General features: G+C 45.5%; 1 protein-coding gene across 1 annotated transcript in view; it reads right to left on the reverse strand.

Moving 5' to 3' along the window:
* The window catches only part of Dnm3 (dynamin 3), a 431,668-nt gene that overhangs the window by 14,692 nt on the left and 400,224 nt on the right, over positions 1 to 16,752 (reverse strand). The window contains exons 18-19 of the mRNA XM_026388451.2: positions 13,114 to 13,340; positions 12,332 to 12,568 (exon numbers count right to left, since the gene is read on the reverse strand). Of these exons, the coding sequence (XP_026244236.1) occupies positions 12,332 to 12,568; positions 13,114 to 13,340 (464 nt within the window). The remainder of the gene's footprint in view (positions 1 to 12,331; positions 12,569 to 13,113; positions 13,341 to 16,752) is intronic.

Raw genomic sequence — 16,752 nt, forward strand, 5'->3', positions numbered from 1 at the left:
ATTTATTGAGCTAAGTAAATAGCTTTTACATATTTAGAGGCATGAGGTTAAATTTAGAAAAATGCTGCCATGATTTTCTTCATGTGGAAAATAATATATTATCAAAAATACATAGGATGCCATCCAGCAGAGTTTTGGCCTTTGGGGGCTTAAGTAATGCCTTCTAAGCCAATACTGTCCTAGAATATTTTGCAGTAGATGATGGAAAGAATGTAAGACTTGGAGTCCATTTAAAGGATTTAAGGAATTCTCTAATATGATTCTTGCTGCATATTAGAGCTGAAAGTTCTTTCCTTTGTGAGAATGTACCTCTGATGTTATATTGTATGTCACTGGGAAAATATGAATCAACTCATGGAATATTAAATCAGAATATGCTTTGCCTTGTCACCCTTTCCTTCATCCTAAATACCTGGCCTGGATTTCCCTCAAAGGTAGGGGAGCCAACACAGCCCCTTTCGGTGACTGTGGCAAAAGGCAGCTTACGGGGGTGACTTGCCACATAAACGCTGCTCAGTTCATGGTTTCTAAAAGGAATTTTGCGGTGACATTTGCTCAGGCAGCGTTTTCAATGGAAAGAGAAGTGGTTCGTAAAATGTTTTGGGCCATGCCGAGATAGATTTTGGTTAGCATTGCAGGTCAGCTCATCTCGTATCCTTCCTTCCCTCAGTAAGCCCTGGACTGTGCTAAGGGTGAGGTAGCTCCTGCCCTGGGGCTGGGGAGAGGCAGGTGGGGAGTGGCCACCATGGGCTGTGCTCAGGTCCTTCTGTGCTTCGGGAGCAGCACCGGGAGCCCCAGCCTGGAGGGGGGAGGAGGCTGGGCTTAGGACTTCCTGAAAGCAGGGGAAGTCTTGAGGGCTGGCATGCCAGGAGGAAGAGAGGGATGTGAGGAGGAGAGAAGAGAAAGGAAAAGCAGGGGTGGATTGGAAACTCCAGTGGGGTCTGTTCTCTATCTTAAGTAGCAAAGTGACTGTCTTGTCCCAAGTCCTAAAAGAGTTCCAGAACAGATAATGGAGAGGATCTTCAGCTGTATGAAAATGTGGTACCTGCAAGGGGTTCTTTTGAGATGTTTTTATCTTTTGTCCTCTGCATTACATCAATGATAACTGGTCAGCCGAGAGGACGAAGGGGAAGCAAAGACGCAGAGGCCAGAGGAGGGCAGTCGGGGAGAACCCGAGGGGTTCTAAAGGAATTCACAAGGACAGGGCTGTGAATTAAGTTAGGAGTACTCCTAACTGCCTCTCTCCTCCCTCCCTTCCTGCCCACCCCCCCTTCTCTCCTTCCCGTATTCCCCCCTTTCTACTCAGCTTCTTTTCTGCAAAAAGGCCCCTGAGAACTTAAGAGCCACAGAACACACTCCCGTGGATGGCAGAGGGGGTGGAACTTTCTGTGCCCTCTCTCCTCCCTGCACAGCCCTCCCATTGGGACCTGGGGAGGGGGTGGCAGAGGCTACAGTCAAGGAAGAAGGACTGAGAACCTGCTCCCGAGAACCTTCCCCTTCCAGACGTGCATCCCTCGGTCATTCAAGACAGGGAGAAGAAAAGGTGACGGAGGGAGGAGAAAGACGACACTCTGAATCTTAGCAAAAGTAAAACCCATTTCTGTTCCAGGCAGATGGGAAGTTGTTTTGTCTTGGAGGATGCAGGCACCTGTCAGGCCTGAGTGTGTGACTGAGGGCTCACCCCAGAGGGTAACTATGGCTACAAATACTGTGAGAAAAGTTAACTTTCCAATTCTTTAAAAAACAATTTTTTCTTTTAAATAATCAAAAAAGAGCATGAGGACTTTGAGCACCTGGAGAGGGTGTTTTGCTCCGATTGTTTCATTCCTGCCTGACTCAATTCCTGGTGGATGTGACAGCCAGTTTTAAATGTACCACATGATATTCTTTTTGCATTTCTATCAGTCCGAGTGGCAAAAATGGAGACAAAGAATTGCCGTGGACTAATCAGGGTCCAGTGATTAAAAAAAAAAAATCCAGCAGGAGGAGCTCTAACATGCCTTAGAGCTCAAATTTTAAAAACAAAAAATTCGAAAGCAAACAGAGAAACAGAGAGAGGCGCTGTGCTCGCAACCTGCCAAGTCTGTGAACAAATAAACAACCAAGTCCAGCAGACACTTAGCAAGGAGCCAAGAGATGGTCCCGGTGGGGACTCAGCGGCCCGTTTCTCCCCTCTGGGTCTCCCGCCCTGATGCAATTCATCTGGGACCGGGTCTGCAGCCTTAGCCCTCACAAGAGGGAGCACAAGGCTGGTTTCTGGGCATGACCAGAAGTAATTCTTTTCCTCTGAAAGGATCATATTGTTTCTGAACGAGTCTTTGACACTGGCTCAAAAACCACATCTTAAAACGGAATTTCCATTGTTGGTTCATGGCATTGCGAGACTCCTGCCCGTTAAGTCTCTTTTACTTGGTGGCTTGTTGGGCACTTTTTTAAAATGAGAAAAATGCTGTGTTTGTAAAAATTGGTGCTAAAAGGGCAAGAAATCATATGTCCCCTGGGCTGTGTAAAGAGTCTGCAAAGAGAATTAGCGCCTTCTGACACACACACACACACACACACACACACACACACACAACTGGGACACAAGAATTTACTCAGAACAACAGTAAGGAATGTATGAATCTAACAGTTATCAGGCTTTTGAGGTGTGCCTTTCTTTCCATTTTGGACAGATTGTGGGGGTGGAGCGGAGGAGGGGGCACACGAGATGATCACAATCACTTAACCTGAAGGAAATTTTCAACCAATCCCTTTTAATCTCTCGCCAATAAGCAGTCAAACTTTTTGCCTTACACCTCAGTGGTATGCCCACATTTTAAGTTTTTATACAAGCTCCTGCCCAAGCTTTAACTAGACCAATTCAGACTAAAAGTCCCTAAATAAAGCTAGTCTAGACGAAAAATCTATGGAAACCATATGTCCTTCAGGCATCTGTCTTACAAAGCCTGCCGTCGCCCGGAGAAAGCGCTCACAAAATATGCTTTTAGGAAAACACGGCCGTAGGGCCACGGAGGCTGTGCCCCAGACCGCGCCGGACTTGGGGAGGCCAGGCCGGAAGGTTTGCCAATGGCAGGCTCTCGCCTCTCTCCCACACATCTAGCCGGCCGTAAACAGCCCCGAAAGGCTAGGCTGTGGCTCATATCATTTATATTTCCGTTATTCCAGAAGGCATCAAAAAAGTCACCAGTTTTGTTCCTCCAGACTCCTAGAGAATGTTAGATGGAGGGATCTCAGAGCAACTCTGTTCTCACCCACAGAGAACTGTTTTGAATAATGTTGTCCGTGGATGAGGCCCAAGAACCAGAACATTTTCTTCTGATTATTACCTCATCCTGCTGCCTGCCAAACACAGCTAGAAGGCAGGTGTCCCACATAAGTAACCCAAAGAAGACTGTTCTATACCATAGGGTGTAGGGCCCAGCCGAGCAAAGGAGGAAATCGGAAGAATGGGGGTACCCAGGAGGGGTGCAGGCAGCACAGTGTCCGTAAAGGGGGGTATTCTAAAGCCTTGGTTCTTACTGCTCTCTGGAGATAAAAGTGGTACTTTCATTACTCCAGCTACACATTTTTATATCAAAATGCACTTTAAAAAGTAGTAAGAGGTTCATAGGAAAGAAAACAGAAATGTAAACTTCCATGACAAAAATCATAACATTTTAAGTGAAAACTGCAAATAGTCTATGGAGATTTTGACGGTATTTACAAATTGCAATGTTTTCAATGTATTTTCTCAAACTCTGCCCGCAGGGAAGGGTACTTGGGGAAAATGCAGTGGCTACTGGCACAGGTGTCCCCAAGTTGTCTAGTTAGAAGACCAGGAATGACCAGTAAGTGTGAGAGGAGACAAAGTAAAAGAAAAAAAAAAGGAATCAATACTATAAGATGCAATGAAACATACACTCAAGTTTTAAGCAAAAGTAAAGCACTGTTTTAGTGTGTTTATTCAAAAGCAGCATGCTTAAAAATTAATTAACTTTCAATATACTTATTGGTTTTTCAGGTATTAAATATTAAGATGGTGACAGAGTAATTTAGAGTGTTGGAAATACTAACACAAGTCAAGTAATTATACAACATATTTCATTACAGATTCCTAAAGTAAGCTATAGAAATTTAAATAAATTAATCTAAGTCTCCTGGGATTTTTTCTGTTCAAGTAATTCAGTTGTGGGGGCTACTATTGTTAGAGCAAAAACTGTAAGTCTGCTTTCATGCAAATAATTTGCAGAGCATGGATTTTATTTTGACTTCAGACCTAGATGTGTGGAGGGAAATTACTGCAATGGTTTCTCTAGTTAACACATTCACTAATGTTTCCTTATTTTTTTCCACCCCAAGAGGCACTAATTAAGATATTATAGAACCCACCTCACATGAAGTTTTATTATTTTAGTTATTAAAATATTTTCCAATACTACTGAGAAGCAAAAAGGAACTTAAGTTATTTTAAAAAATCAGTTTTTATGGCTTTCCCTCAATGAATGGTGACCTAATGGCAGGGCAGTGGGTGGACTTTGCAGCGTATGCCTTTGAGCATGATATGAAAAGGAAGATTTGCTTGTGGGAATTTTTTTCTTTAAAAAAAAAAGACTCTGAGTACAATCCTAATATAAACTTGAAAAAAATAAACATGGTGCAGAAAGTATCGTATGTAAATCTTATGTAACTATCTGTTCCAAGTGAGATGATTTCAAAGACCACCCTCTGGACCGCACAGCACCTTTAAGGCTTTTTGTCATCTCTCACTCTCGTCAAAGGCCTCCTCCTGGATGAGAAACATGATAGGCTCCGAGATACATGAAATTCCACAAATGCTTATTTATGTAAGGAAGCAGGTGGAAGACAAATGAGATCACACCGCCTCACCGAAACCCGAAACCCGCTGCACCGAGTATGCACATGGTGGAGGCAAACTGTGCGTTCCCTTGTAAAATGGGACCATTTTTTCCAAATCCTACTCAAGGCTACCGGGGGCCTTCTTGCACTGTCTTCTCATCATTTTCAAAATGACCCTCCAAACTCGGCCTGCTCCTGTGCTGCTGCGTCTACTCTGTGGTTACCCGTGGTCTCCCCTGATTCTCTTAGTGGGTGCTTTAGCCTTTCCAAACAAACGAAAACAAAGACCCCACAGACACCGGGGACGGAAGGGAACTCACTGGACGTGCACGCCTGCCATCTATGGGCTTCCTCTGGGGTCAGTGAGAAGAGCCTTTCTGCCTGGTCCCCTGTTCTGGTGTTTAAGTGAATCCCGGTGGGGAGAAAGGGTGACTGTGGAGACCTGGGAGCCCCCGTGTCTCTGAGGCTCGGAGGCCTCCACTTGCCCCTGATTGCGAGCAGCTGGGGGGTTTGCTGCTTGCCGTTTTGATTACACATTTTTCCTGGTCCTTGCATGGAATGTGTTCTACGACTCATGTGAACTGATAATTCGGACTGGAAGACAGGAGTGGACGTTTCTTAGTGCTCATGGGCACAGTTAAAAATAAGAAATCAGAGCACTTGGTATTTGTGGTTTTTGCCTGTCACATGGCCCTGATGCCTGAGAAGCAGCCAGAATGAAAGGAAAGGACCACAACGTGGCGAGGCTGCCTGGGTACCGCGTGGCTTCAGACTGTGCCCCGTGTAGGAATTCTATTTTTGGTCAGAGTTGCCATGTGATCTAAACTTCATCTAAATACTCAAGAAATGTGGCATCAATAAACACGCACATTCCCTCAAACCCAACGCCTTTCCAACACCACTCTGTAGTGAGAATACCGGCCAGACCAAGAGTGTCATGTGATTTTGGCTCCAGCCTTGGGTAGGCCAGATGGAGCTCATTTGGCCACTAAAGGGTGTAAGTACGTGCTGTGTTTAGATGAGCGGATCCTCAGACAGTGCTCATGGTAGGTTGGCACGAGAGTGCTCAAGGATTTCAACGCCGGGCATTTTAAAACTGCATTTAAGCCACAATAAAATTATGACATGCAGGCCAAAGCCATCAAACCGTCAGCCGAATGCACAACGCCTTTCTTATGTCGCCGGAGGTCGGCCTGTGTGGCACATTCTCGGGGAGAGATGCAACATTTACATTTTCAGTTTTAATTTCCTGACTTTTGGTGGCTAAGGCCAGTCTAGTAAGCGTGATTTAAATGTCACTTTTAATCTTTCAGAGAAGCCGAGAAGTCAGAGGGAAGGAGAAAGCCCCCAGCAGCCCATTCTTATAATTTGCTGCTTGGATTAATTTAAAGGTGAAAGAGCTGTTCGTGTGCCACGAACCTCTAAGCCACTGAAAGCTCGAGTGGAAGCAGAACTGTCCGACTGTGAGGCTTCCTCGTAAAGTCAACAATCTTTTTCTTTTCTTTCTTTTTTTTTTTTTTACAGAGAGGGAAATAAAATATCGTAGTGATGAAACAGAGGTCCTTATACTGGTCTGGGAATCTACTTATACTGGTCGATATTTTTTTTTTTCTCCTTCTCTTTGAGCTGGCATCAAGTTGTATATAGGAACATTCAGCAGATTCCAACTGGTGACAATTTGCGGCTGACTGCCCACAGGAAGAATAATAGTCATTAACTGTGCAGTTTTTCACCAGCTGGTGGCTGCTCTGCCAGGCTCCTGTCTTGGCTTTCTTCCTCCATCAATCAGGTGAGAAGGGGCAGGGCTGGGTACCCTGAGCTCAGAAAGGCTCTCCCTGCAGGGGCTGAAGCGGAGCAATTTGGAGCTCCAAAGAGAACAATGACAGAGCTATTTGCTGTTATTTGTCATGGGAGTGGAAGCAGTTATGTTTGGCTGACTTAATGCCAGTTAGCACTGAGCCTCAGCGACTCCAGGTTGGAGTTACTGCTGAATGTCTGCATTTCTTTTTGCCTTATGTAGATCCTTTCTCATTTTCTTCTTTTATCCCCCTGCAACATTGGAAGGTTGGAAGAGTAAGATGAGGGAAACTCTGAAAGCAGAAAGGCAGACTGGGGTCTGTCTTGACCCTTCGGAGCAGCCTCTACCCACCTCTGACCTTCAGCTCTCTTGCTTTTGGTGTCTGGGCCTTGCCCAAACACAATGCCAGTCCTCTGGCCGCGGCAGGATGGAGATGTTTGTGTAGAGGAGACTCAAGTGTGCTATAGACCCAGAGGGAAACCACCAAACTGGTTTTCCTTTCACTTAAAGACCTGAAGAATGAAAAACCCTGACCTTAACCATTGATTCACCCCAGTGAATACTACCTTGCAACCCAAATCACTGTGACGTTGAAATGAGGCTTTGATGGGTTTTCTAATGGAGGGGCTTAAATGAAAGGGGACCTTTTCTTCCATGAACAGCATGTGGACACAATTCCATTTTCCATTAAAGTATATTAAGCATCCTGACAGCTCACGTTAAACCTGCAACAAATTATTAATTTGGGGGTTTCAGTGACAAATTTTCTAACACCATTGCCTCACGAGATGCCTTAAAATACTAAGAATCAAAAAGAACAAGTTCTTTGAAATTATGCTTGTGTGTGTGTGTGTGTGTGTGTGTGTGTGTGAGAGAGAGAGAGAGAGAGAGAGAGAGAGAGATGCTGGGTAAGCACTCCAACAACTGAGCTATATACCTAGCAATTATACTTTTGGAAAAAAAAAAATTTGCTTGATTTTAAATCCAGTTGCCAAAAACAAAAACTGTTCTCTGAAAAATCAGAGTATCTAGTTATAGACTTTATTTGTTCTTTAAAGGGGAAGGAGGGTGAGGAAAACGGAAAGCTAGCGTCTGACATCCCAGATCACGAGGTGAGTTCATCATTTGTTCAAATGACACTCAGCTGCTAAAAAAAAGTCAGGCTTTTAGAGGGCTGCTGCGGAGGGAGAAAGGCAGGGCGGTTCCAGTATGCGACTGCAGGGGAAGCAGACCCAGGCCAGTCCCACCGGCAGCTTAATCTCATGTACACTTAGCCCACGACTTCAAGGCTCAGCAGCTTCATCCTTCATGGAACCAAACCTTGATACGAGGGATGTAAACACATACTCATATAAGAATCGTGGGTTTGTCCTTACTTAAAATCTGGGGACTGGCTGGAAAAATGAAAAACAAGGAGACTTGATCCCCAAGTGAAAGGGATTCTGCACTGTCAATCACATCAGTTTATAAAATATGTAAAAGAGCTATAACACTGCACACCATCAAGGTCAACACGTAAAACAAAATTGAACCTGAGAACTAAATGGCTTTTATCTTTGTAAATAAAAAAACAAGGGCATTGATTGTTGATGAAGAAGAATTTGGAAACCCTTGGGTGTGACTGATTTAGTCAAACTATTGCAACGTGGGATTGGGCTAAGACTTGGAACGTGTGCATGTAAAGTCGAAGAGTGGACCTAAGTGGGAACCTCTGGGATCATCCTGAGGCTACTTGGGGGCTGTTCTCACACTGTGGGGTCATGGGCTTCCTCGTGGGGCTCATCAGAGACTATTTCAACAGGCCTTTTATTGGCTTTCATCAGTTTTCATCACATAGAGGAGCTGGAATAAAAGTCAAACGCTCTTGAATGATTCAGTTTTGCCATTTTTAAAAGATACCATTTGACTTGGTGAACAAGGGTGGTTAAAAGAAAGTATTTCTATTTTTAATTTTTTTTTTTTTTGTGTGTGTGTGTTTGGATGGAAGATGGATGAAGTAAATGAAGTTTATTCCTGCTTGGATAGAGACCCTGCCCTCCCACCCTTATTCCCCTTCGACCGTTGCAAAATAGCTTTGTCCAAAGAAAGGGGAGAAGACAAATGAGTGAAATAATGCCAGAGTGAGCTATTGCCAGGAAAAACACACTCTGCTTCAGTTAATTTGTTCTGTTAATGTCAAGGACTGTGATTTCCAATTAACTAATTTTAAGAAGCTGTAACTGAAAGTAGAAACATCAGCTCTAAAAAACAATGTCGGATGAAGATTAGTGTCTTCAATTAATACAACAGGGACCCTAAAGAAGGGTAGTGATGTCTGCTTAAGATAATCTTGCTAAAGAAATGCACTCCTGGTGTGCATTTTCAAACAGGGTTTAGCCCCTTTAGAGAAGTTGAATGGAGGTAAGAGGGGAGGGGACCATCCGGATATTCTGGTAATAGGCAATGCTCCACAAATCTCAGATCTGTGTACAGTCAATTTACTAATGGCAGAAGCAGCTATACTAGTGGGTCTCTTTGAGCTGGAGATGCTCCTCTGGTTCAGGTGGAATTAATTAAAACAGACATGCAGTTTGCAGCGCTGCCTGCCCGCTTCCTGAAAGGCTCCATGCACACAGACCAGCACAGCCTGAGCAGCTGAGAAAAGCTGAGCCAACAGTGACTCCACCATCTCTCCCCCTTCTCTCCCTGTACACTGGAGTGGAAAGACAGAATAACACTTTGGTAAAAGGCAGAACAGGGTTTCTGTACAATTGCAAGGGCGTTGATTACTTCTGAACAGGGTTAGAATGAGAGTATATGTGCTCTTCAAAGTCAAGATCACAACTTGCTAACAAAGTCTCGAAGTATCCAGAAGAAAAGTCAGCCTGGGCACAGGCCGAGTGGCAGAATCTCTTGCCTCTAACACTTCGGTTATTGCCTTTGTAATATTAAGGCTCAACAGGGAGCTGGCGGGACACCTTTCCTGCTGTCTTGTCATGTTATGGGTTTCTGGTTTCAGATAAAAGAGGAGAAAGGTCCCTTAAGAAAGCAAAGGAACTTGGAGAAAAAAAAAATCAAACTCCCTTGTTGGGAAAGCCAAGGGTTGTTTTCTTGGAGATGATGGATAATGGCATCTCAACGTTTTTAGTTCTTAATAGAGAAAATGGAGCAAATCATGAAAAGAAACAAATGTATAAATAAACAGAATGAAGTGACATTCCAATAAGAGCTTTCTTCATTTTCCCCCTTTTCTTTCTCTTTTTCTTTCTTTTCTTTCTCTCTCTCTCTTTTTTTTTTTTTTTTGAAATCTTAAACCACATTTCTGGCTTGCATTTGGTAGGATTCCTGATCTGGCTTTTATTAAAAACAGACTTTATGTGGTCAGAATTCTCCATCTACAGCTAAACTTTAATAGGCGTACAGATTCTGACACAGTCTTTCTTGCTTTCTCTCAGGTGACCCCCCCCCCCCGCCCCCAGGGATTTCCCTCCCGATGTGCTGAACTGGCACCAAAACTTGAAGGCTCAGCATAAAACCACCATCAACTTTCTTCTTTGACGCTTTACTCTCGTTTGTTTTAAATTTGGGACTTTTTGCAAGGCCAGATCAAGTTAAATCTGGCTCTAGCTTGGGAGTATTCTAGAAATTGTGAATAGCGCCACTGTTGCCTTACGAATTCCCCCATTCAGTCTCTCTCAACCCCATGGCCCCCCTTTCTAGCGCTGCCACTCAGGCCTGGCCGTCACTTGGGCTGCGGATTCCGCCTGACTGCGTGTCAGGCGCGTGTGAGCTCCTAAATACCAAGTGCAGCTCCACCCTGCTCAGCAAAGCAGCCGAGCATCCCAAAGCTGGTTTTCTAAGGGGAACCAGCAGGCTGGCTTATCTGAAACCGGGAGGCAAAGCAGTCAAGCGAGCAGACAGGGCATGCACAGCCATTCACAAGGACAGTACTCCAGGTGGCTCTGGTTCCTTCTCGTAGCCGAATAGACAGAACGGCAGGGTTCAAGGCTCCCTTCTCTCACAGTGGCCTCCATACCTTCCTGGCATCATTTCCCAGCCAATTTGAGGTTCTCTAAAACAATCAACTTGATCTTGATTGCAGCAGGGTTCAGTGATGAAATCTGGGTTTGATATGTGGAAGGGAATTTCTTTGGAATGCTACAGTGTGGTGGCTCTCACGTGGATGTTTTGCCCCTCAAAGGGATGTTGGCCATGTGTAAAGCTTTTTTCATCAGTCACAACTAGGGGACTGGAACTGCAGTTAGTGGGCAGAGGCCAGGGATGCTGAACATCTCACCATGTACAGGGTGGCCAGCCACAGCAAGGCCGTTAGCAGTGCCGAGGTGGAGACCTCTGGTGTCAACTCCCTTAGGACTAAGTGGCCTTGGGCAAGCTGCTTAACCTTGGTGCTTATGTGCTTTTTTGTTGTTGTTGTTGTTGTTGTTGTTTTGTATTGGGCATTGAACACAGGGGTACTTTACCACGAGCCACATCCCTAGTTCTTTTTATTTGGAGACCAGGTCTTGCTAAGTTGCTGAGGCTGGACTCCAACTTGCAATCCTCCTGCCACAGCCTTCCAAGTCATTGGGATTACAGGCCTGCACCACCCGCCTGGCCTCAGCACCTATCTGTAATAGTGATAACCTGTCTCACTGTGGTGAGCTTGAGACAAAAGGTATGCATGAAGTCTGTACGACAATGCCTAACACATACTGAGAGCACCGTGAATGTCAGCTGCTACCATTTTCACTAGAACTTCAGCTCAGTTCCAAGTAATTGTAAACCAAGTCTATTGAATTTAAAGAAAAAAAATGATAGGAGTGAGATCACACAAGTGCACTCTTTGATTAGGGCCAGCGTGGTGATCACGCCAGTCACAACCATGGTTCTTGCAATTCATTAGACTCTCAAGGCCTGGCCACGCTGGGTCTGGGCCACATGGCTGTCTTATAGATGAGAAGCTCATGTCCCAGAGTTAAATGAGTCATCCAGGACCTGTAGCAACCCAGTTCGTCTGACTCCAAAGCACCTGCTCTTCCTGCCACAGCCCTGTCTGCCAGTTTAAGGTCCCCCTTCTTATCACCATTATTACCTGCCGAGGGCTGTCACCTCATGCTCTGATTGTGCCGCTTACATTTCATTTTGGTCCTCAGGTGACTCAGTGCACACAGCTGTCATTGTGTAGTATAAAAATTGGCATGTGTAGCTTTTAAAACCCAATTGCAAACTAATCGTCTGGATTGTACTTAGTTTTAAGTTAGTGATACAGAGGGTAAGGATCATGAGTTCAGGGGCAGATGGATCCAGTTCCTCAGGGCAGAGGTTTTTCTGGAATTCCTCTGGTATTGGAGCAGGTGAGGCCTTAACCCTGAAGTGCTCAGGACTGTGGAGCACACACTTGCCCTGATCCAGCCAGAGGCCCTGTTGCAGTCCCCTAGTGGCTGCCCAAATGCCATTCACTGGGACCTGGTTTCCTTTGGTCCCATTTAGTCTGAGCCAGTTGATAAGTGAGAGGGTTTAAGACTACATACTGGTTCTGAAATGGTGTAATAAGCTCAGAAGTTTTCCCACGCCCCCACAACCTCCGAGCATGTGAAAATTGAGAACACCTTATGGTAAGATGTTCGCAATTCTCCTTTTTCAAATAAGTTTTGTCTGTTGTACTATGAGAAGAGAACCAAGAGCACCCCTCCCGATTTCTGCTCTGCGTCTTACCTTGGGACGCTGGGCGGGGCCCTCGTGGGCCGCGATGGGACTTGCGGAGGGGCTCCGAATGTGTCGCTGCTGCTGGGGAAAGGAGGTAAGGGGCCTGGACGGAAGGGGACGGGAGGGGCCCCAGAGTGGGGGCCTGGAGAGGGAATGGCAGGAGCCGGTCCTCGGCCAGATGTGGGCCTCGGGAGGGGTGTGCTTAGAGTCGGCCTCCTTTGGGCGGTGGGGCTTGGTGGAGGTGACCTGAGGAGAGACAGATCATGGTGGGTCCACTGTTACTTTTGTTTTGAATCTATCTTTTAAAAAGCTTCATTCTTTCTGCTTTTGAAAATTTATTTTCTGACTCTGTGACTCAGATATGTTTTATATAAGTCAAAAGGCTTAACAGGATGAATGGTGAACGGTAAGCTTCGTGTCACTCTGCTCCATGGAGACCACCCGTGGCAGTCTCTGGGTGTCCTTTAGGCTATATTCTACATACGTGAGAGGGTCTGTTTCCTCCCTGTGCACAAGTTGCCTTTTGTGCTTCACAGACACAACATGACATTCTGCAACCCCCTTTTTCTAAAGCATAATTCTAGCTCCATCATCCTTGAGGACTTGTGGAGCCCGTGCTTTTCACGACTGTTGTGCGGCTGCCTCGTGCTTGTTCTTGACGGAGCCCTCCCTCTGGCCCCCGGAGAACCGTTTCTCCTTTCTCTTTGGATCACTCTGGTTTGGGGAAGCTTTCTTGGAGGTGATTCTGGACCAGCCCAGGGGCCCTGGGGGCTGCAGGGCCAACCTCCTACCTGCGGGAGTACTGAATCCAGGAGTCATCCACGGGAGGTGGGGCCGGAGTGGACACGGTGGCAGTGTTGATGTCACCAATGATCACCAGGGCTTCTTTCAGGGCTTGGTACATCCGGAGCATCTCGTCTCGGCGCTGAGCCTGCTCGGCCGATTCCTCCATGAGAGTGTTCTGGTCCTCTGAAGAGTACAGCTGCGCCAGGAGCTCCGAGTTGATGAAGTCCTTCACCTGCCCGGGCATCAGAGAGGAGGAACAGCGGGAATGAACGGGGGCCTGGAAGGCATGAGCGTGGCAGCCAGAGTCTGTGGGCAAGTCCACAGCTGTCCCGGGAAGGGGAGGTGCCCTGTCCTGCGCACTCCCACTTTACCCTTACTCTTGTCATTACCCTCGCTCCTCCGTACTAGCCCAAGAAACAGTTTTCCCGCTGCCTTCTGGCTGTCCACACTGAGGGACACAGAGACAGTGACAGGGGGCCAAACCCTGCCACCGCCGGAACAGCAGCCACTCATCTGCTTGGCCTGTCGGGGACGGGGGGACCACAAGCTAAGCAGAAGATGACGGTGTGGTGTGGAGACTGGGTCGCAACTCGAGTCTTCCATTCCTCGACACTCCCCATCCTTTGGCCAGATTTCACCAAACTCACTGGAAAATTAGGACTTCAACTTTTAAAGTTGTCCCAAAGTAGAGCTAATACAAATACGGGGACACTTATTAAATCTGAAATATAACTATACCTAGGCATGTAACTATGTAAGTTCATTTTTAAAAAAGAGAAGCACTCTTTTTTTTTCTGGAAGTTTGTGGTAAAAACTAGTTAACAAGGATGAGGACTGGCATGAGGCTTCAAATTATAACGGAAATGCAAAAACAAACTAAATTATGAATAATATGCTTGGTCTCAGGGGAGGGGCGTTTTGTTTGTAGTAGGATGAGAATGGAGAGGATATATATGTTGCACAACCCTAAAAGACCAGACCCTCACATTTCATCAAATCTAAGACATCAGCTATTTTAAGACACAACTATGCGTGACACTGACAAAGAAAAAACACAATTAATTCTGGACAGAATATCAAGGTACTTTAGAATGTAAGATATATCTTCATTTCAGAAATATTAAATGTAAAAAAAATGAATGTGAGAATCAATAAAATATGGTATGTCCTGGGGTCTTCTCAGGTTTTGTCACTTAATTCTTACCACATACTGATGAAAATGGATCATTCCAATTTTACAGACGCAGAAACAAGTTCAGAGAGTTTAAGTAACTTGCACAAGGTCATGTAGCACTCCTTTTCATCTACAATCTTCTGACTTGAAGCTTAATGTTCATTCAACTTCCCTCCTTCTCTTACTGTGATTGAGTGTTTAGCAAAGACAATTTATGTTTAAGCATCTTTATGTTTAGCAAAGACAATTTATGTTTAGCGTGCACAAGGCCCTGGGCTCCATCAATGGATGGAGCCCAGGGCCTTGTGCATGCTAAACACACACTCTGCCACTGAGCTGTACCCTCAACCTAAGCTTCCCTAGCTACAGTGCTGCAGGAGGTCTATTAATTAACTTGAACCTAGAAAAATAAACTACCCCAGGTTTTCAGTTTCTGTGTTACATGAGAAGGCTAAATGTTATCTAGGGTCACTGGATACGTCCCAGAAAGGCCAAAATCAAGCATATTTAATCATTTTTAAGTTCAGACGGAATACAGAACACCTGTTAAGTACATGCTCAAGGCTCCTGGGTGACGGTTAAATTTTCAATTCGGAGATGACAAAATTCTAAAACACAAAGCCTCATTACTTTTAAATGCACCCAACATATAAATATTTCTACTAGTCAAAAATCCAGCTAAACCATAATTCCACGGTGGCCAAATAAAAGAGTGTTCCTCACACACATTCTGTCAACCAGGCGTGAGTCAGAGATCAAGTGGTCTCATCAACACTCGGTTCCCTGAGTCTGGTTCCCACGAGAGGGTCATGCAGTCGTGGTGGGTCAGTTTGGCCAGTGACCCTGGGGTACACCGTGAAGGCCGTGAGCGCCTGGGAAGAGTGGTGACTTACCCACCTGGCAGCCGGGGTAATGAGAGGCAAGAGAGCGGAGCCATGAAAGAGAGTCCTTGGGAAGTTAATCTGGGGATGACAAAGGGAGTCTGAAAGGCAGGGAGTGGAAACTGGCCCATCGGAAGGCTACTGCAGAGTCTTACTCATGAGACGAGAGCTTTGGGAGGATGGAAAATCAAATGGAACCAGAGAGGCACGTTTGGAGGAGAGGCAGGAGGAAAGGGTTAGGAATATTTCATTCCCCTCCTTGAAGATTTGTTCACTTCTGAACACATGTACCCAAGGAGGCCCAGCCCTGCACAAGCCTTCCATTGTTGGGTGTGTGGACGCACTTGGAAACATGGTACGGCTTAGGACTCCAAACCAGAAAATTTTCCTGGCATGGACCATCAGTTGGGTTAAACTCTTTTGAAGCTTTACGTCTTGCTGGAGTCTCACTTAGGATCTATGAAATACAAACGAAAAGAAGATCCTTCCAAGGATAGATTTAAAGCAGGTCTGAATTAAGAATCAACTGTCAAACCACGAAATAAAACCACAAGGGGCTGTTTCAGCATTCTCGTCAAAGATCTGCTTTGAATCTTCCACATCGACATGTTACACACTGAAATTTGCCTCCTGTCCAAAAGCTTTGGCGATGCTGGGAACGAATCGTCATTAGGATGAGAGAAAATGGCAATACAGCATGTGGGTGAAGAACACAGGCTTTGGAAGGAGACGGGTCTGGATGTGCGTCCCAGCTCTGACACTTATGGGTTTTTGAAACTCAGGTTCAGCACCTATAAAAGAGGATCCTGGTAGCATCTGTTTTAAGAACTGTGAGGTTTGGGTAAAGAATGAATATGAAGCGCCTAGCAGGACACCCAGCAAACGGTGCTCAATCCACAAAGGCCATTACTCTTTTCTTTATGCAGACTGGATGGGCATTAGGTGTGTTCAGGCAGGAGCGTGACCGAGGGCTGCCGCAGTAGTGCCGACATCAAGTTACAGTTGAATACAGAGCACGGGGGAACATTTTATTTTGCACTTAGGCAAAACTTTAGACTCTTCTCTCTTCCTGGTAGCCCAGCTTTGTGATGCTGTAACGGGAGTTTGGAATGAAGACAGGGGTGGGGAGACTTCGGGGAGTTTCCAGACACTTCAGGGACTTTCTGCATAGTTTGTGTGTCAGTGGTACAAACATCTGAACCAAGGATTCTGTAAGGCAATCAGAGGCCTTCGAGGCGGCAGCCTATAGAAGAGGCCTCAGAACCTAACAAATGAATTGTTCCTTGGATGTGAGATCTGAAACAATATTTATGCTTTGAATTATAACACCTTATAACCTATACCTCTTTGCATGGTTTCCAAAGTTCTCACATGAGAAATCCCGCTCCAGCTCCGTCTCTGGGCTGGGTAAACAGGCCTCACGGCACCGGGTCCCACTGCAGAGTGTACAGGAATGTGAAGCCATTAAAAATGCTCTACGTGGTTTGCACTTTCTGGCTTTAACCCTTTGATGGCTACCTGTGTATTTTGCATCTTGAACCTTCTTTGTTATGATGGAGACCATTTTAATACATTCACAGAGGGGACGT

This window comes from Urocitellus parryii, chromosome 9 (assembly GCF_045843805.1).
Source record: "Urocitellus parryii isolate mUroPar1 chromosome 9, mUroPar1.hap1, whole genome shotgun sequence".
Taxonomy (NCBI): Eukaryota; Metazoa; Chordata; class Mammalia; order Rodentia; family Sciuridae; genus Urocitellus; species Urocitellus parryii.